The sequence below is a fragment of the Catharus ustulatus genome, chromosome 8 (genome assembly GCF_009819885.2).
Source record: "Catharus ustulatus isolate bCatUst1 chromosome 8, bCatUst1.pri.v2, whole genome shotgun sequence".
Taxonomy (NCBI): domain Eukaryota; kingdom Metazoa; phylum Chordata; class Aves; order Passeriformes; family Turdidae; genus Catharus; species Catharus ustulatus.
In genome coordinates this window covers 15,333,728-15,357,907 of record NC_046228.1, presented here as the reverse complement: position 1 = coordinate 15,357,907, position 24,180 = coordinate 15,333,728, and the positions used below count along the sequence as shown (strand labels likewise).

The following is a 24,180-nucleotide window of genomic DNA, read 5'->3' as shown; positions in this document are numbered from 1 at the left end:
TTTGATGATTAATATTTAAATGTATACCAGGTGTCTCAGTAAAAGATTCTACATTTTTATGATTATTTTATGATGTTATGTCCCTTTTTTGGTGAAAACTGTTACAATCACATCACATACCGAGTGAATCAAAAGATAATTTGTAGAAATACTGAAAGGATCTTTTTGGCAATACAGGCAGGTTCAGATGTATGTTCACATATATATATATCTAGCAAGCAGAAGTACACATGTGCAAACACACACACATATATATATGTATATATGTATATGTATGTATTCATGTATACTCCTCCTTACTAACTTGCAGCTGTCCAAAGAAGACATTGAATTGCAGTTAGTTGAATTATTTCACTACTCTGTAATGAAAGAGATGAATTTGGGTTTAAAGTCAAGCTGAACACTGTATGTGTGATATCACAGGCCAGACTGATGCCTCTGCACAGGGAAAAACTCTTCCTTTTTAGTAGCCAGATAAAACATTAAGATAATTAATGACTTAAAATTATTCTTTAAAGTGACTTTTGAACATTGTCTGACAGCTTCCTTGTAGCACCGATGAGATCTCACCATGGACATGAAGCTTTGTCCACTAAACTGACGACTTCACTCATTATTCAGTCAGGTTGTAACAAATTCATTTGCAAAAATAAGCAAATATTAAAAAGAACCCAAATCCCCAAAGAATTTAAAATGGTTTTTCAGGATCTCTGAGCAATAGAGTTTACAAATGTTGCTTTACTACAGGAATTTGACACTCAGTATTTAGGTCCTGAGCTTGCTGCCTAGGTATCATTGTTCAGGTGTTTGACTCAGGGTGGTGGCATGCTGGCACTACCACATCAACTTACAAATTTTCCTGTCTGCTTTGAGAAATGCTTTGGCTACTTCTGAGTTGAATTAATGGAATTCTGTTGTTCAGATAGTCACCAAAAACACCCCATGCACATGCATGAATCAATGAATAAAATGGTGCAGGCATTGCTAAAACTCAAAAAGCCCAACCCCCTCCAACCAAACAAAAACCAAACCAGGAAGATTACTTTTACAATGTTAACCTTCTTTGTTCATGGCTAAAAACACTAATGATGGATAGCTGTCTCCTCAGAGGTTATAACTTCCTGCACAATATAACTGAGTGCACAAACAGTAAATTAAAAAGCATTCTCAACAGCTCTGCTCTGGTCTTCTGTCCAGGTTAGCACAGCCATGTTAGAAAGAAAATCCCAGGGCCACTGCCAGGGCTCATCTCACATCTTAGGAAGGGGAGACCAAGATCTCTTGATCTACCATGAGTTGTTCGGAAATGGTGGAGACTTGGAAAATAGTGGAACTGAGGCAACAGTAAGAGGCTGACTGGATCATGGTATAAAGTACATGGCTTAAGCAATATCACACATTTCTAAGCTGCATAGCAGAAATCTTCCACACTTGGTACCAGGCCCTGTAAATCCTGGCAGTGGCCCTGGCAGAAAATGTAAATATGTTATAACAAAAGCACATGAGGTACAGAACAGAGGTCTGTGTCTAAGCAGCCTATCATGCTATGGTGCAGCTATGGAATAGCATACCGATCCCAAGTATCTTTCCCAGTTTTGCAAATTAAGGCCACTTGTTCATTTTGGAACCTGAATATCAATAGAAGAAAAGAAATAATGTTTCTGTCACAGAGCTGAAACAGTTCATGGCCACATCTATATATGTTAGAATCTTTTGAAATATGTTATTTATTCTAAAATTCAAATCCACTTAAAAAGCAGTTTTCACAGTACTGGTATGATTTTCTGAGTGCCTGAACTGGAATCCAAGCTCTTTTGAAGTCAGCTGGAGCTTCACTTTACAGGAGCCAGAACTCTACCCAATATGCAAACCATAATACAAGCTCAAAAGACACAACCCTACAGCAAGGTGTGGTTACCCAGCAGACTCTGACCTCACTGTCCACACAGATCCCTGCAGAATGGCAATTGTCTCTGTCCTGTTCCCTGAAGTTAATGAGAAGGGACGGGAAGAATCAAATGCCATCCAACTGAGTGCGCATATTTGAATGTATTTGATCCTAGTACACAAACTGAAGCTTCAACAAATAACCAGGTAGCACTTGAGACATTTCATATAATGGGTTATAGATGCTTCTCACACAAGAATAGAATGCAGGGTACAGAAATTCAGAACAACTTTTAAGAGAATAAATTATTCAATTTTTAAGCAATGTATTCCAAGATTTCCCCCTATAACATGCTGAGATTGATCCAACAAAACATTTAGGCACGTACTTAACTTCTCTAACATATATGGTCCTGTAGGAACTGCAAATATTAATTATTTCAAATTTGTAGCACATTTTTGTTTTCCTGCATAAAGCGAAGTATTTAAAAGAAACTGCAGCAGAGGTCTGGGTGTTTTGCTCTAGCAACACTTGTTTTTACAGGCTACAAAAAGAAAAATAACCAAATATACATATTAGTAGACCTTTACATGTAGCACTTAAATTTTCCCACAGGTGCATTTCCCTACTACTGTTTCTGCTCACTCCCCCAGCATTTAAGATATGCCTGAAAACTCTTTGTTTTCAAAAGCCCTTTGCTTTTTGTATTACTAAATCTGTAGAAAGTCCACTCCCTTCTTAGGAATCATTTTAACCTAACAGTTTTTACAAAAATTATAGTGATATCTTTTCTGAGTTGAGTACTTATAGTATTTATTAGCTTTACATGCTCTAGATCATCACACTTGTGATTACACAATAAATTAATTGAACTTTGCCAGAAACATTTTCAGAGGTCCAAAAGGTCTGATGTGAACAGATAAACTTTTCCTGAACTGTGTTCTCATGACCTAGTGCAATAATTTGTTACAGATTTTGAATTATGCAGCAATTGTACAAGAAAAAATTAAACTGCACGGGATTTTTTTGGGAAAGTATTATTATTACTCTTTCATACATGTTCTTACAATGTGCTATGGCATTTTTAGTAATAAATATCCTGGCACTCAAAACATTCTATTCAGGTGCACAGTAATTTTCATGTTTCTTCAGCATAATAGTTAAAATTAGGAATTACACTTTTTCCTGTTTTCTTTTTCTGAGTGTGGTACAGCTTGATTTTGGTATTTTCTCTTACTGTTTGGTCCATAAAATACCAATTTTCCCTTTGCCAAGGGTTTGATCATGAATGTGTTTTAATTGGAGCTATGCAGGTTGAAGAGACATTTAGTGACACAACAACTATTTTACTGCCTAAATTATAAATGGCACAGAAAAATGGACCACACAAATCTGAAGCAAAGACTTATCCAACTAAAAAGCTGGGTAAAGCATCTTTGTTCCATTTTTCAGGTCACATGGCAAATGTTCAAGAAATGGACATATTTGGATAGTGTGCAGTCAGAAACATGAGTACAAGTACATGGTTTCTGATGACTTTGTGAAGGATGTGATATTACAACAAGGTGAATAAATTGAACTTCTTGTTTCTTATTCAACACAGTAGGTCAACATATACCAAAACTTAGGTGAAGTCCTGACTTTGCTGTACATGCCAACTTCAGTGTAGCCAGGGTTCCACTGAACAAAGCCTAGAGGCTTAAAGCTTATGATGTACAGATGAGTGCTTGTCTTCACAGTGTTTCAAGCATAGGCAACCACCCTACATCATAAAACCCATGATTTCTCTGCTTCCCTGTTCTGTATTACCAAGGATGTGAATATGAAAAAAATGCCCCCAGCTCTCACTATTTATACAATTCTGGCTACAATCACTGCTTCTACACCTGAGTACATAATCCTCCTTGACACTGATCTGCACAGCAGCTGGGACTCAGAGCTGTAAACAGTTTTGCAGGTGATTAAGGGCAAGCAGGTGACAGCTATCCTGTGGTGGCCGATATTTTTATTGCCAGAAAACCTTGAGTCAGAATGGGGAAAAACAGGAACTTTTAAGCAATGAAAAAACAACCTATCTTGGCTGTTACCAGGACTGTTCAGCCTGCCTTCCACAGAGCTTTAAAGACACACATGGATAGTAGATGAATTCCTCCCCACCTGCATCCCACAGAAGAACTACACTGGAGAGCAAGTCTTGATACAAGACCTCTTACATTTCTGCACAATCGAGAGCCAATCCAAATACTGCTAATAAGTCTAATGTTTTTAATGAATATTTGACAATTCTTTCAATTTGTGTAGCAGAGGCTTACAGCATGTATCTGGGTGAAAACTTTAGACTTCAGATAAGCAAGAACACTATTTGAAATTATTTCTACTTGTAATAGGTTTGGTTTTTATTTTCTTTACCAGCATATGGATGAATCTGTGCTACACAAAGCCCATTTTAAATAAAATTTTTCCTGCTTCAGTCATGTTTAGAACCATGACATTTAATAATACTTTAACTGAAATGGAAGTAGTGATAAACTAAATAAACGTGTTCTAGAGAAAGCATCTACAATCAAACAAAAAGCCCCCAAAGGTTGCATTGTGAGGATCACAGCCAGCTCTAGTTCTGTAAAGCTTAGCACCACTTACAGTGGTGTCAATTCATGCTCTTATTGGAAGTCTCATTATGTGCTGGGTTCAAGACTTAAACTCTGAAGTCATATGCAAACATTAGAAATTCTTCAATTAAAAAAAAATAATTCTGATCTTCATAACTTGAAAAAAGATTATTATGACTCAGATGAACCACAGTAACATCAGAAAGTTATGTTTTTATACCTTGGTGTGTATTCTTATAACTGCGAGAGTTGACATGTGAGCTTCGTGCTGCAGCCATACTTTGAGTTTTTATGAGTCTGCTCTTTCATACAGATTTTTTTTTTATCTTGAGTGAATCAAAGAATTGCAGTGCTATAGCAACAATCTTTGACACTTAAGGATGACCTTCCCAGCTTCTGCTACATTCGGTTCATATTACTTCTCCCTTTTCTGTTCTTCCCCTCTTACTCTCTAGGAAGGACCCACAATGACCACAACTGATTAAGAACAGAATTCACATTCAGGTGGCTATTGGAAACACTTTGTCAGCCTCAAATGATAAATCTTAGATGCTACTATTGTTTTTGTCATCTTTCCTCTCTGAGGCTTTTGAACTGAGTCCATTGGAACACTACTAATTACAGTTAAACAAGTATTGTGAAGTAGGGAGCCGCCCTTTATTAAAAAGCAACAACTGTAAGAAATCCTCTTTAACCCCCTCCTCTCCAGAACTCCACCAAAAGCCTTGGACAGCTAGCATCTTTTCCCTATGAGCAGGACCCAGGTGAAAATGAGATTTTTGTAGATGGGTGGTGAACACAGTGGTCACTGTGTTAAAAACAGAAACACAAATTAAATTAAACCCCTTAGTAGTTGAAAGCGGGCCATTTTATGGGAAAAGCTCCTTTTATGCTTGCATGAAAATAACTGTGATTAACTGTGAACTGCAGCAATCTTAGAGTGAAAGAGGATGAGTAAAGGAAAAAATTATCTCAAAAATCTGATGTATCAGGTGTTTTACCATCAGAGCCTGCTCAAGGTCTGTGGGAACAAACACAGCTGTGGAAATGAGAGCACAAAGGAGGGCCAAGATTACTGCTCCTGCCTGGGGAACAGGGGAGCTGGTCAGTCCTGCTGCTCCTAGGAGTGTGTCCCCTCCTCTGGCAGGTCCAGCAGCTGCCCCACAAACACCAGCCCTGCCTGGGCTGAGCCAGCCTGGCTCTCCTGAGCTCTTGCTCAGCCAAACCAGGCAGAGCCCTACTGCTCCTGCCAGCAGCTGACTGATTGCTTCGTATACACCAGAATTAGCTGTTTCCCTTGAACTCAGCCATCATGGTCTCTCTTCAAAAACAATTTCAAACAATGCTTCCACATGTCTTTTATGTATAAGAGCTGTATTTCTGGAATTTAATATGGTTGTCCTGGAAACATTTCAGATAGGGTGTTGTAATTAACTCCTAAAAGTACTTAATACTTTTGTTGCCAATGACCCATGTAAAGAAACACATCTGAATGAGAAAATCACATCCAAATGGAATTTCAATGCAAATGAGCTGTGGCATTAAGAAAAGTGTGCTAAATAGCTAATTGCTTTAAATAGATGTTTGACTGGAAACAGTGAATAGTGTATTCATTTGACAAGGATGCAAAATTACTGGGATTTCTTTCTGTGTATAAATACATATGAATATTTTATGATACTTTCATGCACGTGACACAATCTGCAAGTTGTTTAGCACATCTTACTTGAATAAGGGTGTTAGGTAATGCTGGATTTTGTTTTATGAGACTGAAACACAGGAGGACTTAGCATTTTTATGGGAATTTTAAGTATGATGTCTGACCAGTTGGTTCAAGGTGGAGCTCAAATTCAACTTAATTGCAGCAGGAAGCCTAAACAGTTGCCTAAGGAGAAAGGCATACATGCAAACAATAAACAATGACCAATCCCAGCAAATGTTCAACAAAAAGGCTCTTCACTCAAATACTGTTTTTTTCAAGGCTTCAAACACAACCTATCATTGGACTCCAGTTCTGCAACTCGTTTATGATAGTCTTAATACTGATGACAATTCTGCAGGTTGCAGTCTGAACCAAAGCTCTTTGCAAGCACTGAAGTACATCCCTCTGGAATGACATGGTCCCACCACTGAAGTACTACACACCACCATGCTCCTAATCCCCACTTCCCCACACTGATAAAACTAGGGATTGGCATTGCAAACTTACTTTTTGAACTTGTTTATTATCCCACTTTCATTTTTCTTGATGTCATGCACCATCTTTTGAAGCTTCCTGTAAGATATTAAACAAAGCCAGCATTAAATTACCAAGTGGTTACGCAGCCATTAATATAAATCAAGATAAATATGCCCAATGTATCTTCAATAAGTAGTTAATTGAAGTAGTTAAATCATTTGTGCATGAAGCGTTTCTTCCTTTTTAAGAGCTCTTTAGCATTATTTGTGTTATTCTTCTTCTAAATACAGTTATGTACAGTATAAACAATTTAAGAGTAAGTGCATCAGGAAAAAAATAAGTCCTTGCCTAAATTTATAGTTTAGAATATTTAAATGTTAACATTTTATCTAGAAGTGGTTTTATAACACTGCAAAGCTATAATGGTTATGCCCTCTGATTTCTGACCATACATGGGACACTTAAATAACATGAGAACAATGCACAAATAATTCACAAGCAAGCACATCTTTAACTCCTGCTGAAAACTCAAGCTATTAATTTACAGCAAAATGATATAGTGTTACCTGCTAATATAGAGAAATGAATTACTTATAGTTGTGAGAATCAGGTGTACAGCAAAATGCTCCAAAATTTCCAACAACAGTGTACTACACCTATAAGAGTAGATTGGATTATTATCTAAACTAACCAGATACATTAAATCTGGGGTGAAAAGCTCACAAGAACTTCTGCTTTTCTGTTGTATTTGTTGGGGATTTTTTCCTTAACAGATTCAGGTTCTGGTTCTGCTTGAAACATCAGAAATAGCCATCATCTGCAGTTTGCTGTTTCTGTATTGTGCCCCAGCTGGCACCTGGCAGTGTCTATAAATGAAAAGTAATGAGGAATGAAAAGAATGAGAGAAGATCTAAATGGTTTAGTTCTAGTTTGGGGAGAATGGCTGTAAGTGTTTGTGTTTCTTTCAAAAAGGCTTGCCAGAATTGAATTAGTTAAATTTCTTTCGTTGTTCATCAGAGATAGGACTCACCAACAAAAATCTAATTGTAGATTTATATCTGAATATTCCTTATTGCTCATCACTGACACTAGTATCTTTACATTAGCAAAAATGTTATTCTATTTTGAAAAAAGGTGGGCTTTTTTCACACTGCTGGTTTTATTCTATATTGCCATTTATTTGCTAAAAATCTTCACACATGCATGCAAATAACATCCAACACAAAACTGACAAGTACCTGAACTTGCTTTTCATTTGATCATATTTAGGTGAATTGATTAGAGCATCATGGATGTTCCATGCATATTGAATAAGGCTATAGCTTAAAAGATAATTTTATTACATGTTTCTATTAAAAAGGGGTGCATTTAAATTAGGAAATCACACACACTGGTGCTGTTATGATATTTTTTCCATGCAGATGGACTGCAATGAAAACATTCCCATTTTTTGCATAGTCACATTTCTTAAAAATCTGTGAGTCTTATTCCTTATTCCTTTTCTGGAGGCATTTAGATTTCTAATTACGACTTTGATAAATTAGAGAGTACCTAATATGCATTAGTGTGAATTCTTTCAGTTTTTAAAGTTAGATAGCTCTTATAGGAGTTGTCAAAATACTTGTTTGTTGCCCCTAGAGAATTTAACTTTTTCTGAAGCCTGTGAGATAAGCAGATAACTAGTGCACTAAATGAGAAGTGTAGGAAGTCATCAAGCACAGCTGATCTCCAGTTCAAGTGGAATCCCCTTCGACCCACAGAGTTGGATAAGCTGCAAAAACCAGGCTGTCCAGTTAGAGGCTGAAATTTCTTGAAGTGCCAGGCCATATAAAGGCAACAAGTGAAGAGCTTTAGAAACAGCTGTCTGTCTGATTTGTGATCTTAGAAAGACAGAAGAAAAGATGAGAGCCAGATAGAAAAGTCTATGGCAAGAGGATTCTCCATATCTTAAGGCACTCAATCCCAAACCCAAAGGCCATTCCAGAGCGATGAGAAAAGTGAAGCACAGAAGGGCATTTGTACATCTAAAGTTGTGACTGAATCTACATATCTGACTAGCACTAAAATACTTGCTATATGGCTCTCAAATACTCGAGATTATACTCCAAGCAAAGGGAGTTGTGAAAGGACTTTACCAGAGCACAGCCCCAGAGGAGCCAGGAAATGGGGCTCGCATGGCCCAGTGCAGGCAGCCCTTGTGTCAGGTACATAACTACAATGGCTGAGTCAGGAGCTCATCACCAACTAATGTTTATTCTCTAGTGTTCTCTTGGGATGAGCAGATCCTAGAAATACTCAAGGACCTGCATCAGCTAGTACTGTAAATAAAAATAATGAGTCATGCTTGTCTTACTTTGTGTTGCATATAATTAAAGATAATCAAGAGGTAAACCTTAAAGTTGCTTCTTTAACTACAAGCTCCAGCACTTCATTAAACCTGCTTGGGATCTTTTTATGCATAATCATTTTTGCAGATAGCAGTGCAATCTGTATTGCTGCTGATTTTTGAAAACACATTCCAGCAATAGATATTGTGAGATCCATTTAAACTGTAAATTGTATGGGACCCTTTGATCAGGATCTCATGGCATACAATAGATTTTCAAAGTTCTGCAGAAAATAAGTTTGGAAGTATTTGCTGTAGGTGCTTCTAAAAAATTTTGGGTTTCTTACAAATACATCAGAAATTCTTCATGTTGGAAGGAATAACAAAAAAAGACAGAAACCTAAACCAAAACACTTTTCAGCCTGTGTTGCTATTTTTGTAGCTAAAAACTCCAGTAATTCAGAATTATCACATCTATTGACAAAGGGGCCACTAGCTGTGATACATATGTGAAGGAAGAGGAAAGTTATATCATTGTAAATACCATAGATGCTGAAAGAAGGACTTGATGTGTGACAAAATACCTTGCTGCACTCAAGGACTGGCAGAGCTGCCTCGAGATAAAACAAAATGAAACAAACCCACCCTCTCTTTGATCTGGTCACAGTCAGCTTGTGAGGAATATGTGATGATGAAGTGAGGATGATGGGTAAACCTGGCCTGTGACACATCCCCACCTTCAAACATCACCTGGGAGCCTTTGGCTCTTTTGTGTACACACTATCCTACAAAAGCTTTCCAAAGGTAAAGTAGTTTTTAAAGAGAAAAATGAAGACGAATAAAGTGTGTAATAAGTTTTCAACTCAGATGTGAGATGAGGTACAGAGACTTGTGAAAGAGAAGTCTGTCTTAATTTCAGACAGATTTGTGCAATATGGAATTCTCCCACCATTAAGACTAGTTTTTGAGAAACTGTATTTATGGCTATTTACCAATATGTATTCTGTAGATATGTGTGTTAAGGCTCAGAGCTGTCAGCATGAGTGGCTCCCCAGTGGTCATGGCCTATCCCTGCTCCTGGAAACAGGGAGGGATCTCCTGTTCACCCACTTGTGCACACTGAACCCAGTGCTTTGCACCCTCACTGCACACCTGGCTGTCAGGCTGTTATCTGTGTGTCACCCAGGGAGTGACAGCCCATGGCAAGAGAATTTTCCAGGGTCTCTAGAGGGACAATTGCTTCAGGGTGTCTGCTGTGAGCACTTGGAGCTGAGAGGAGTCCTGCTAGAGTTTTTGGAAGCAGGGCTGACTGCAGCTTCAGTAATGAGTGGTAGCAAAACAAAAACAAATTTTAAATTAGTTACAGGAAATTTTCTATATTACAAGAATACCTATTTCTGTTTATCTGGGATGAAAATTATACCTTCTTACATTTCAGACAGGACTGTCTGAATTACCTGTTTTGCCTCTTGAAAAATCCCCATCAGTACTCACAAACCAGTTTCTTTAGTTATAGAAGAGCAAAATTTTGAACACGATATATTGACAGGCTTGCTAGGGCAGCTTTACAAGCCATATTAACACACTCAGCATGAAGAGACCTGTATGTTCCTTCTCCTCTTCCTCTTATCAGTTAGGTCTTTAACTGATGAAGTTGAATGGTTTTAAAATAGTAAAAATAATTTAAAAAATAAACACACTGTAAATCATAGACAATTTGCATGCCAATTGCAGTTCTTAAAGCTTTTCGGGTACATGTGTTTCTCACTGGCAAGACAATCTGTAGTTCTGTACCTAGAAAGGCATGTTTTGTGAAGATTACTATGTCTATTCACTTAAAGTAAAGGGTAGTGGGTAGGTGTAGGACTCACTTTTGGCTTAAGAAAGATCACATTACAACAAAAAATTGTTGTTTTTCAGAACTTTTGTTGGTTTGTTTGGGCTCTTTTTCAGGCAAATTTAAATAATTGGCATTAGAAACCTAGAATAGGATTTAGTAAGTGAAAATTTAGACTTAAAATATCTCCAAAAATACCCACTTGCCTCAGCTACAAAATTTACAAGAATCACAAAACAGAAAGCAAGGAAGAGTATAATAAAATTTGGAGAATAAAATCTAAATTATTAGAAGATAAAAACCAAAACTCAAAGAGCAGAAAACTAAAAATTATTACAGCTACCTCTATTAATGAAAAGAACCACCCCCCCCACATTAAAATATGAAATAAAGAAAGAACAGCATGTCCAGACCCCTCCTTTATTGGTTCTCACAGCACAATTATTCCACCACCTTCTCCCCAGCTGGTCTTTGTTTTGTGTTTCTATTACCTTTCAGTTTTATAAACAGTTATGCAGGTGACCAAATTATGAAAGAAAGTTTCTGGACAAAGGGAAGACTCCTGCTTCCTTTTGAGGACAGAACTGGCTTAGAAGGGGATTTGTAGAAGTACCACCTGAGACTGTGAAAAGCATGAAGCGTTTATGTTGAAATATCTCCTCAAACTGAATTAACAAACTTGAAAAGGACCACCTGTCCTATGCCAGGCTTCCATGAAAGCAATGCTTCTGCTGTGGTCTCTGTGGAAGAACAGGGATTTTGGTGACTGGGTGTCTTCCTAAGATGTAGGAAGAATATTACCTGTCAGTTCTGTGCCTCAAAGACAAAGCAATTAAATGTTACAAAATAACTCTATCCCCTTCCACTTCACTTCTAATTCCTCGGTAGAAAGCAAAAAGAAATACCAAATATAGAAAGCATCTAATTCCTCATTAGACCTCTTTCAGGTGCTGCAGACACCACATGCACACACCCTTATATCCTATGCTGCCTGGATCAGCAAGAGTGGCAGTCCTTTGCAAGGAAATGCCAGGTGGAAGCAGCCACCTGGTCAGAGTCAGTGTTTTCTATGGTTGTGATATGTGTAAAATGCATAAAAAGGTGTGAGACAGCTGAATCCTTGAGGTGCAGTCAGATAAACCACTTCATTCACTCTGGGGTTTTATCCACCCCTGCAATGGGTTTCTTGGTGGGAGAAGAGGAAGTTTGGAGCTGGAGGTGGTAACCTGTGGCACCAAACCATCCATTCAAGGCACTGAGCCTTTGATCTTTATCTGTAGAGCTATCTCAAAGCTGTGAAGAAAAGTTCAAAGAGGTTTGCTTATCTGGAGAAGTCAATTACAGCTACCTATCTGAGAGGAAGAAAGAACAAGGAATTGCTTTCACCAGTGTTTGGGAGATGCACAAGGGAAATGACAATAGTTTATATTCATTTTGACAAGGGTGTTGATTTTTTAAAATCAGAAACATCCTATCCTGCTCACTTTTGAATCATCCACTATTTTGCCTAAAGGCAAACCCCACAATTAGAGCAGGTGTGTGTTTACATGGTACACACAGAAGCACAGAAAGGCTAAATATTGATTATATTTTTCATCTTCATTTGTCCTCTATGTAATCTTTACAAAAAAGCTGTCAGTCCTCCTTGTACTGGTAAGTACCAATATTAACTGAGTAAATAAAAAATGCAGCATGTAAAGGGATAATACATCCTTGACAGAAATCATACCTAATGTGAAAGTAAACAGTGTAAGTACTTTGAGGTGATTGGGAGTTCTGTATATTGAAAGAGCCCATTCTAGGTTTCCAATGCTAAGCATGTGAATTTGCCTGGAAACAAACAAACAAAGACTCCAAGCTTTGGACTCCTCTTCCCTCTTATGCAGATTGCTCTCCCCTTTATCCCAATTGAATAAAGTGACACTGTAAGGAATACATAAAATAATCAGGTACTATGATTTGTGACTATTACAGTCACTTATTGACATAAAAAGGCAAGTATGTTTTCTGTTCTGTAACTGACCTTCTCTGTTTTAAGCCTTTTTTTTTTTTTTGTTTACTGATCTCTTTTTTGCACCAGCTCTCTGGATATAAGTTAATGCATTATAAAACAAGAAAAAAAACTACACACAGAAGCCACATTCACAAGACTTACTCCACTTTTCTGCAAGGTTTTCAAGCACCAGGAGGAAGCTCAACACATTAGGCTACTGTAAAATAGAGTTCCAGTTAAAACTAAGTGAGTGCTGTACCTCCCTGAAGGATTAGTACCCTACAGCCTGGTCAATGAAGGAGAACAAGGGCAGAAATTTAGAAGAATTAAGTGACTTTTATATTTCAACAAGAAGAGGTAGCAGAAAGGCATTGTAGGGAAATGAATAAAGACAGCATCTGGTATGGACCCAGAATATTATCACTGACAAACACTGCTGTACTCGGGCTGAAAGTGTTCTTGCTCAAGCTACAGAAACATTATCCCCATCACAGGTGTGGGGTGGCACTGACAGGACCCAGTGGAGGCTACACATGAGTCAGTTTTGTTTGTTTTGTTCTGAAGCCAATCAAATGTTGTTAAAACTCTGGAGAAATTCCCTCGCTGGTCCCTATGTCACTTTAATGGAGCCACATGGGCTGCCATTGCAAGGGGAAATTCCACTCTTCTCCGCCCTTGGTGCTTCCCCAGCTATGATGAATCATGGAACTTCCAGCTGGGAAACTAACTTCTTTTTTCTTTTGCCAATTTAGATATGAGCAGGATCAGAGGCAGCTCTGTCCTGTGGTCATTGGAACCCCAGTGCCAGTGAGAGGGCAGAGAGGGGCAAGGTGAGCAGGGGCTTGGGAGGGTGAAAGAAAGGGACCTGCTCTTTTGGCAGCAGCTCAGACTTACGCCAGATTCAACTGGCCATGTAGCTACAGCTTCAGCAGCACTTTGTTGCCTCTGTGCTTCTTGCAGAGATGCCTACAGTATCCATATTCATATTTTAAGATAGGAAAGAAACATTTAGCCACATGGTATAGCCTTTTGTACTAATAGCTTACTTCACCCACTTTCCCCTTGAATTAAGCTTGAAAAACATATACTCATGTTCTTAATACCATTGCCTCAGGATGTATTTTTTCAATTCTTTCTAAAGTATTTACTGTGTAGTAATTTATGTTGAGGTCATAAACTTGTAGCATTGCCCATTGGGCTTTGCTTATGTCTGGAAAATAAACTTGTTCAAAATGTATATACTAACCAATTAGGATAAAGACGCTAACAGAATTTTCAAGCTTCTGTTACTCCTCAGTAATTTATTTCAGCTGGCACAAACCAAACATATTTACATTATATCCTCTTACAGTTGACCAAAAATTTAAGATGATGCCCTAGAGCCAAATGGGAAAATACAGTCCCTTTTAGCCACTGTTTCCCATCAATTTTTCAATTCTCTTGTCTGCCAAGCATATAAACTAATATGGTTTTCTAGTGGGGCTTTTTTGCAATGATTTATGCTTGTCATATTTGCCTTCCAAAAGCAAAGCATCTATCACATATTGATGTCCTGTGCAGTAGGTAGGTTTTGAATGATTCTGTAAAACACAAAACTCTTTTGTTCTGGAATCAACATATCACTGGATACCTGCAATGTCATATTATGATTTAATATCTAGCACTCTACACAGCTGTATGGGGTACATTTATAAACCAATGGTAAAAAACAGTTTTGCCACATTTGCTGGAATGTTGTTTTTTTCCCATGGTCATGAAAATTAATTTATTGAGTTATTTGCTTGGCTCTTGATATTTTATTATTTTACTAAAAAACCCCCAAAAACCTATGTCATTAGATCAAATGTAAATTACTTGCTTCTGCTGAATAACTGACAGTTGGAAGCCAAGGACGGTGTAATTTATGATTTCTATGGTTGACAAATGCTCCTATTCTGGACAGTTATTTTGGCAGAACTACAGTGTCACTACAAACCCTTATTTTATTTGGAAAAGTGTGCATATGAAGAAGTGATAGAATAAGTGCCAATGACTTAATAATTTTGCCAGCATAAGTAGAGTGAAGCTATAGGTGCTATGCAAGCATAGCTGATCTTGTGAAGAGATTACACCCTTACACTGCTGTCTACCTGCAGAGATTAAAGAGGGCATCTCTTATTAGTTTCAATATTATACTGCATCATTTTGTCCACATTACTGTATTTTTGTTTAAAACACACATAGATCACAGTCACATAGAAACATACTTTTCTATAAACAGCATCACAGGCAGGAAATTCTGTGTGAGAATAAATCCTATATGGTGGTTTAGTTTGTTTTTTTCCCTTCCTTTCAGTTTGTGGGTGGGTTTTCTGGGCTTTTTTGTTTTTTTTTTGTCTTGTAAAAATTAGTGTGTTTCAGGTTTGGTTGTTTTGGTTGCTTGGTTGGTTTTATAGCCTGGGGACTGGTCCAGGTTGGATGACATAGCTGGAAAGAAGAAAAGAAGCTTTAAAGGGATTGATAGAATGAAGTGGTTGTGCAGAGAGAAGGGAATAAAGAAGGACAAATATAGATGGGATGGAGACCTTGCAGCAGCAAGGTCAGAGGGAGAAGCAAGAGGATTTGACTGGAGAAGTCACACTGAGTGAAAGAACGGATTTTTACAGTGGTATTTGGGGAAGTTTGCACTTCCTATCTCATTTCATTCCAAAGTTCAGAGATGAGAGAGAGATTAATAAACTATTTAAGCTGACAGAGAACTAGAGGAAATAGAGATTATAAAACTTTATCTTTTAATCAAAATCCTGTGCTCTGTATGGCAAACAGGACCTAACAATTCTACAGAAAAAACTTTTGTTTGTGCTCATCAGCACAGCAAATGTAGTCGGTGACCTCCTTTCCCTGTGCCTGTGAAACTCAGCTTTGAAGACCGCAAATCACTGAACTGTGATTTCATGTGACCTTATGTTCAGCCTACATTTTGGTGGGCTAAAACATGGGTGTGCCACAAAAGCTGCTGTCACCACAGAGTGATACTGTGCCGTGGAAAGCTGTCAGGAGACACTGGAAGCTGAGACAGGAGGTGGCTGTCGGTGGCAGTGGGTGGTGAAGACCAGAAGACCTTCACAGCTGTTAGGTCCTTAGGGCAGATTAGACTTTAGCTGGAAAGAGGAGAACACCAGAGCAGGTAAAAGAGAGAATTGGGATTGCTCAGCCTGGAAAAGGCAAAGCTCTGGGGTGATCTTACTGCAGCCTTTTAGTAACTGAAGGGGGTGTACAAGAAAGCTGGAGAGGAGCTGATTACAAGGGTATGTAATAACAGGACAACAGGGAATGGCATCAAACTGAGAGCAGTTTGGATATTAGAAGAAATTCTTTACTGCAAAGGTGGTGAGGCACTGGAACAGGTTAGCTTGAGAACTTGTGGTTGTTCCATTCCTGGAAGTGTTCAAGGCATTTTGCTTTGAGCAACCTGATCTAGTGGAAGGTTTCCCTGCCCATGGCAGAGGGATAGGACAGGATGGTCCCTTTCAACCTAAACCACTGAATGATTCTATCATTTGCATAGCCTTTCCTCTGGACTCTATGTAACCAATAAGAGGTTGAGATGTTGAAGTTGGATGTTGGCTTCGATGCCTAATTCTGTCATGAGGAACATTCTCTCGGTTACTTTGAAACTCCAGCTTATTTCTTGCTTGAATTTGTTTTTGTTCTTTTGTCCTGTTAAAGTCCTTGAGGCAATAAACTAAGTTAAAATTTGCCTTGAAAAAACAGATTAAGTATCTAAATCTATTTGCTATCACTAAGAGGAATGAATACAACTACCTATAATACAATATTTTCTTACAGCACAAAGCTAGTATTCAGATTTTCTCCAAAAGTAAATGCTCCCTATGGTAAAACATCCTATACATAGGAGGTGCCAGTTTACAGCTAAATATTTCAATCCTAAATTAGTTAATTTTCTACTATACACTTTCAAGAAGACACATTGTCAGAAGATCCTCTGTTAAAGAAAAACGCCTATCAGTTACAGCCAAGCTACCAGTAGAAAATTAGTGAAGACATGAACACCTCCAAGTTTGACAGACAACAGACATTCAGGCCTTAAGGAAATTCCTCTTGATTTTCACAGATTTAGGACTTAAACCCTTCTGTTTAACAAGGGGGACTAATGCCAAATCCTGCAAAAAACCCCAGACACTTGTTCAACCTGAGAAAAGTAAATTGCCAGTTTATTTCCACTTCCTATCAAATGGCATTATGCTTGGAGATATGGATTTTAAGCCTTTGTTTTTGCTGGAGCAGAGACTCACTGCTGCAAATTAATGAAGTCAGATGAAATTATCATGAAACTGTGCTCTTGGAAAAGGTTGTTTGCAATCTGGAACTTGCTGGCTGCATGACCTTAGGCAAGTGAAAGCATGTGGCACACGCTGGTTTGTTCCACGGTTTGCCCATCACCACACTGGTGACAAAGCCTTTGAAAATGACTTGGAGCTACACAGCAAAGCCAGCCACAGTCAGATCATCATTAAGGTTTGTGGTCATCATAAAAAAATGCAGCAAGTCTGAAGAGATACTGTGACACAGTCACATATAGCAGCTAGACATTATTTAAACACCAAGAACCATAGGTTTATAGTCTAGAGAAGTTAAACCACAAAGGACTCTGCAAGGTTAGTGCAAACTTTTCTTTTGAGCTGCTAACTTCCCATTACCCATGCTGCCTAGTGTCCCTGATCATGAGAGCATCTATTTCTGTATGTTTGCGGCATAATTTTTTTCCCTGAAGTTCAGCCTTAAATCCAGGCACACTAGAGCCTGCTATGGCAGCATGGCTATTGCTCATGTATTCACTCCACTCTTTGGGAAACAATTCAAAGTACCAAATTACTTGTATGCATCACAGGTTAGCTTCTCTCACTATAAATAACCAAGCCTTTGAATTAATTTTTCCTGGCTATATGGAAGCAGTTAGAACACACAATGGACTCTGAGGGAATATTTGCATAATACTGCCCATGTCTTATAAGAAACATTATACAGAAATTAATACTGGAATTCCATGAAGTTCCAGCATTCCTGTCCAACTATTACTAAAGTTAGTTGAGTGGTTTAACTGCAAACAATGTTAACATACCACAACATGTTAGGCAGAACACTTATACTTCTTATTGTTGCAATAAACTTAACTAATGGAACATGTTAAGAATTCAGATCTGACATAAGATTTGCTAATGTAACAAAAATCTAGGTCTGGTAGGCCCAACTATACCCATGGAGAATAGCTGACCTTAGCAAAACCACATAATATCTAGTTTTCCAGGTCTACACTTAAAAAAAAAATCAAAAGATCCTCTCTCAGACACTGACTCAACAGTAGTGCTTTTTTAACTTTTGCTGCTACAAAGCAGAAATTTTAAGAAAGCTGTCTTTAAAAATGCAAACTATAATCACATAAATTGAAACTACGTTTGGCAGGAACATTTCTTGGCATTGCATCTTAGCATATGAAGAAAATTGTTTGTGACATAACCATTTAGATCATGTAACATTCAGTACAAACTCTGAACCACCTATGTGTGTTCCATGCAGACAGATGTGGGATTAGGAAGTCAACTGCACTGTCAGCAGTCACAGAGCACGAGGGGGTATCCAGCTGTTTCAGAGAAGGAGGAAAAGGCTGCTGCCATGTTTTGCCAATCTCTTCTGCATATGCATCTCTCTCTTAAATTTATCCTATGAATATCTAGTGATGGGAAGTTCTGCCTTCAGGTTTTAAAATGCTGATACCATAGCAAGATTTTGTATCCACATATCCAGGTTTCTAAGGAGTATTTCAACATGCTCTGGGCGTGTCCACTGTGTGTGGTGAGAACGCTCACGTGCTTGAGAAAGGGGCGCTCCTACATTCCCTGCACAAATAGGCTGAACTGGCCACGAGGAGGAGAGAAAAAGTAACTTGTAACACTTCAGGTTAATACAGGAAAGCACAGCCCTGACAACATTTTAAACAGTTTAGACTGCTTCAGGTGGCAAATTGCAGACAAGGAGGAAATTCCCTGTGTTGTTCTGCTGTCCATTGAGCCTTTCACAGAGCTCCTGCCTGGGTTTAGGATGCAGCCTGCTGGCTTTCACTAGGTGTGCCTGGCTGAGGAGGGAGAGTCACTGCAGCTCTGCAAGTACACATCCCACCAACAATATTTCAACAATATGGAAAGAGTAGGTATCAATAAACTGCATTCCATCAAAATTAGCTTTACAAGGGATTATTCCAGTTTGCATGAAGGTTTCTGGGGAGAAAGACTTGAGAAGGGTCTGTAAGTTAGTACTGAATGCTTAAGTATGACTTATTTTAGGAAAATATATTTTTCAGTATTTCATTCTTATTTTTTTCAGAGAATGAAAAGAATTCCACTTTACTTTGATTTGAAACAGAACTTCTTTTAACTATTCAGAAATACAAGAAGTAATGATGAAAGAGTCTTGAGATGCCAACTGTACCAGCACTTGAATCGAGACACGCTAAAAATACTTCAGTAATGGCCAGCTTCTGCTTTTTTCCTCTCAAACCCTGTATTTAACATTGTACTCCTTCACTTAGGAACATTTCCCGATTTCCAGTTCCCTCTGTTCCACCAGTTCTTTCGAAGATTTGGAAATATTACAGAACTTAACTGCAAAAGCCATCTTCGTAGGACATTAAAGCATCAAGCAATTAATTAAGCTTTTCTAATTTGCATAAGACTCATACATCATAATGAGTCACACACTATTTCCCTACAGCTTTGAAAACAGACACTTTGAAAATATTCGTCTTTGCGCTGCAGGTGAAGCCGACACACATTTTGCTTTGAAATCTGCGTTATCCACTCCAGCCCCGTGTTTACCTTCCGCACTCCCTGCAGCGCCCTGGCCACGGGGTAAAGCCGGGAAAAACTGCGTTTGGCTCTAAAACTCCGCCAACTTCCCCGTGCCTCGGCACTCCCAATGCCCCGCGCTCCGCTGGCCCCGGCAGCCGCGCTCCCGGAGGCGCCGGGCGCGGACCAGCCCGTACCTGAACTTCTCCCCGGCCGGCACCGCCAGCCTGTTGAGCTTGTCCATGCCCGTGAGCGCTGCCCGCCGGGACGCGCTGCCCTCGGCTCGGCACCTGCCGGCGGTGCCGCCGCTTCCCCGGGCCGAGCCGGGCCGGGCCGGGCTCTCCCTCCGCCGGGTCCCGCCGGGTCCCGCCGGGCCGTGCCGCGCTGCCGAGCCTGTCCCGTCCCGTCCGGCCCCAGGCAGCGGCAGGGGAGGGACCCGGCGCTCGGCGCGGCCCCGCCCCGCCCGGGGCGCGCACAGGTGGCCGCGGAGCCGGGAGGAGCCTTGGGCCGCGGCGGGACGGGCCGGGCCGATCCGGGATGGGCCGATCTGGGCCTGCCCTGGCCCGGCGGCACCGGGGGCTGAGGGCGCCTGGGGACGGGCCGAGCCGGGCCCGGGCCCGCTCGCTGTCACCTGCCCAGCCCCGGTGACTTCGCCGGCGGCGGGGAGAGATGCAGGCGCCTCTTCCCCTCCTCCTCCCCGCTGGTCTGCGCTGCTGGTGAATTTGTGCCGGGTGGGAACGTGCTGCGTGGGAACTTTTCCTTGCCCGAGGTTCCCCAGTAAAAGCGAGAGAAAACCATCATCCCCATTCTTTCGAATGTAACTCTAACGAAAAAATTTCTTACCCCTATTTTTAACTAAGGCAGGAGAAAACACTAATGATTCCAGTAACACCGGAAGGCTGTCCTACCCAAGGTGCAGGCAGCTCACTGTTTTATGGCTCTGATATCTCTGAGCCTGGGACTTTATGCCCAGTCTTAAGCTCATCCATATTTTCCTCTATAAAGATGAACTTTGGAGGCAGCCAGTTGTTTCTGAGGGGCAGTGTGGGCAGCTGTTCACATCCAGCCTTTATCCTGAAGGGCTGATTCATTTCAATTCTGCACCTTTGGAGAATAGCCTGCCATAAGATTCTTGTCATTGATAGCAGTATCATTGTGATCTTGGCAGGCTGGTGGTTTTGGTCTCTGAGCTTTCAGCATAGGAATTGCTTGATGTTTGAATATAGTATTTTCAAGGCTGGGCCAATAGTATACAAATGGCTTTTTTGAGGTATCTTATAAACTTTGTGGGCTTTAAGGAATAATATAATGTCAAATGTCATGTAATGAACAAAACTGGAATCCCACATTGCATTGTATCTGGTTGTGGACTGGTCAACTTTGCAATTTTACTCCCTAAAAGTTGTTTTGAAAATTAAATTAACTTTTAATTAGCTAAAATTCACGCTGACAATGTGAAGAAGTAGATATGAATAAATTGCTGTGTCACTTTTCCTTTGGCTTATATTATCTTCTCACTTATTTGAACACATACCAGAATAAGAGATTTGCTCAGTAGGCTCCTACAGTGGTTTCCCTTACTCAACAACTGCCTCTTGCCTGGCTGTCGCAGAAATCCCAGCCTGTTTTCCTCTGGGATCTTTGGGGTCTGTCATCTGCAATGCTGTGCTGGTTTCACCTTGTTTCTTCCTGACTCAACCAAAGCCACGGTTTTAAAACTCTGTGTGCTCAGTGCAGAGGTTTTCTCGCCTGTCCTTGCAGTGCTGTCACCTCCGTGGTCCCAGGAAGGGACGGCTGCTGATGTGTCACGCTCAGGGCAGTCCCTGAGTGCTCAGGGCTTGCTGACAGTTTGACTCACACCGGATTTCTCATCCTGCTCATCTGCCAGCCCCTGTGTTTGTGTAGCTGTGCAGTGACAGGGACTGGGGAAGGAGTCCACTACAAACAATCTAGCAAAAAGTCACAAAAATAGGTGTTGTTAACTGCATCAGTTCTTTGGTTTGATTTGATGCACGGATGTTTGTGAAGGGTACAGCACAGGGTGAGCAAAATAGGTCGTGTGACTTCTTACACTGATACTGCTGCCAAGAAGTTACTCTTAAAAATGTCTTCATTATGCAAGACTTGTTCATGAGATTTTGTGGTACCTGCTTAGCTCTTTCTGGTCTGCCTCCAAGTCAGCCTATCTGGCCATCTGCCCTGGTGCTGAGAAGTCTGGTTTGAGTGCAACAAAACCACTAGAGAAGAGCCTTAAATAAAGAAGGGCATGGCCAAGCCCCTCCAAACCTAGGTTTCTCCTTTTTGCCCAGCAGGTGTTTGCAGAGTCTGAGCTCCTGGCCCGTGTTGGGACTGATTCTGTCTGTGATCAATTGGACTTGTACAGCCCATATGGACAGGGAGATGCCACAGTGTTCAGCTGGCAGGGTGGCCCTGCAGACCTGCACCAGGGATAGGGCAAGGAGCAGGAGTTTCTCCATCCCTCCAGCCTTACTTATCACCCCAAAATAGGGTCTCTGTGGGAGGTGGGGGCAGGGCCTGACTGACTCCCACTGCAGGAAACCCACCCTTCCTCTTCAGGAGCCCTGGGAAAGCCTGGAGGCGGTGGTCGGTTTGAGCCACGCAGCAAACATAATGTCATGCTATTTCTGTAGCTGTAACCCCAGCAACTCTCCCTCTTTGACATAATATGCTCATTTGGATAAGGCCAAAGAGGAACTGGGATTTTTCTTACCACGTGGGTGGCATCTTGACCATAGTGATGGTTAACAAGAAACTCACCCCTCCAGCCACAAGGGCTGTTTTAGGTAGATAGGAATTTGTTTTGAGGGATGCCTGTGTGACCTCCCTGTTCCCTGGCACACCTGGGGCCAGTGGGGATTTTGCTGCTGCCTGCTGAGACATGGCCAGCCTGCCCAGCTGAGGGACAGGCCCTGGGGTGTGGGCAGTAATGGTGTCCCAGAAGAATGTATCTCGAAGTCTTGGGTGAGGCATTTTGCAGAGGTGTTCCCACAATACTGGTTCTTTGGAGCAACATTATTGAAAGCCTTTTACCTAAACTGTATTTTCTAATATCTTGTCTTGGGTTACAATACAACCATCTGTTGAGGGTGGGGGCAGTGATGCTTATCTCCATGGGAGATGTTCTGCTAATGGGCCATCCATTGAAACCAGGCGGGGCATTGTTCTTTATCTTTTCGCAACCCATCCTTCCTCCAGCCAGTCATTTTCTGCTAATGGCCCATTAAGTCCCACTGTGTGACTGATAAAATTACTGCATCCCATTGGAAGTTGCTCCAGCCAGGGGAAAGGGCCCAGCATTTCTTACCAAGATAAAACAGAGGTTTGGGACACTAAGGGAGCCCCTTTCTCCAATGGACTCCAGAGGGAAGCTGGATTTTCTCCACATCACCACTGGACCTCCAGAAGGAAACTGCACCTTGTACAGGAGCACTGCTCCAACTGAGCCACATCTGTCACTGCAGGAGGATGCAGCCACCATTTAATCGGACTTTGTCACGGTTTGGAGTTTGTTTGGAGTTTGTTTCTTTGTAGCACTGTATTTCTATTTTAATTTCCCTAGTAAAGAACTGTTATTCCTAATTCCCATATCTTTGCCTGAGAGCAGTTTGATTTCAAAATTATAATAATTTGGAGGGAGGGGGTTTACATTCACCATTTCAAAGTGAGGCTCCTGCCTTTCTTAGAAGACACCTGTCCTCCAAACTAGGACATATCTGTATATGTATTCTAGTAATCTGTATATATAATGTTTTAAGAACCTCCATCCACACAGACTGTCACTTTTGTGGTTATGTAGATAGGCACTAACTTTATTTTCCTTTATATGGCTGCAAAGGATAGGGAATGAATTCCTAATGCAGGTATGCAGGATTTGCCAGTAAAGTCCCTTGAGAGCATGGCTTACAGAATATACATGCATTTCTATTTTAAATTTTTGATGCTCAAAATGCCATTGTAATTTTGAAAAAGGCCTTCCAAATGCTTGAATAGATTTTCTAAATGCCACTGTCTGTTGCAACATTATTTTCTCTTCAAGTAAAGTGGATCAGTCTGGGTTGGTCTCTCTCATCCTTTCCCAATATAATTCTCCAATCTATCCCCAAATCGATAGATTTTTAAAAGCAACTTCTTTATCATTTGACAAAGAATGTTGATAAAGATGTTCAGAAACATCTCTCCATTAAATATCTCTCTAATAAATACCTTTGTTATTTTCTGCTTTTTATTTCCCACCAGTTCTTTCCTTCCATATGCTGTCTTATTCTGGTGGCATGTTCTGGTTTCTGTTTCAGAGCTGTGAGGCCATTGAGGCATGGTCAAAACCAGACTTGCTGAAACAAACTCTGTCACAAAGACTGTGAACATCCTATCTTCATTTGGTCAAAATTTACTGTGAATTGCCAAGCATGTCCTGTTTAAGGGCTCAAGTCCTCTATATCCTATTGTTAGGATAATTTTTGGTTTGACTTTGAATTTCTGAGTAGA

General features: G+C 40.3%; 1 protein-coding gene across 4 annotated transcripts in view; it reads right to left on the bottom strand.

The window, feature by feature from the left end:
* Positions 1-24,180, bottom strand: part of BLNK (B cell linker) — a 93,172-nt gene that overhangs the window by 22,943 nt on the left and 46,049 nt on the right. For 3 of the 4 annotated variants that reach the window (XM_033066631.1, XM_033066633.2, XM_033066630.1), the window contains exons 4-5: positions 6,707-6,772; positions 1,572-1,628 (exon numbers count right to left, since the gene is read on the bottom strand). In XM_033066631.1, coding sequence (XP_032922522.1) covers positions 1,572-1,628; positions 6,707-6,772 — 123 coding nt within the window. Of the gene's footprint in view, positions 1-1,571; positions 1,629-6,706; positions 6,773-19,871; positions 19,975-24,180 lie in introns of those variants that run through there. The other variant, XM_033066632.1, reaches the window with a different exon arrangement.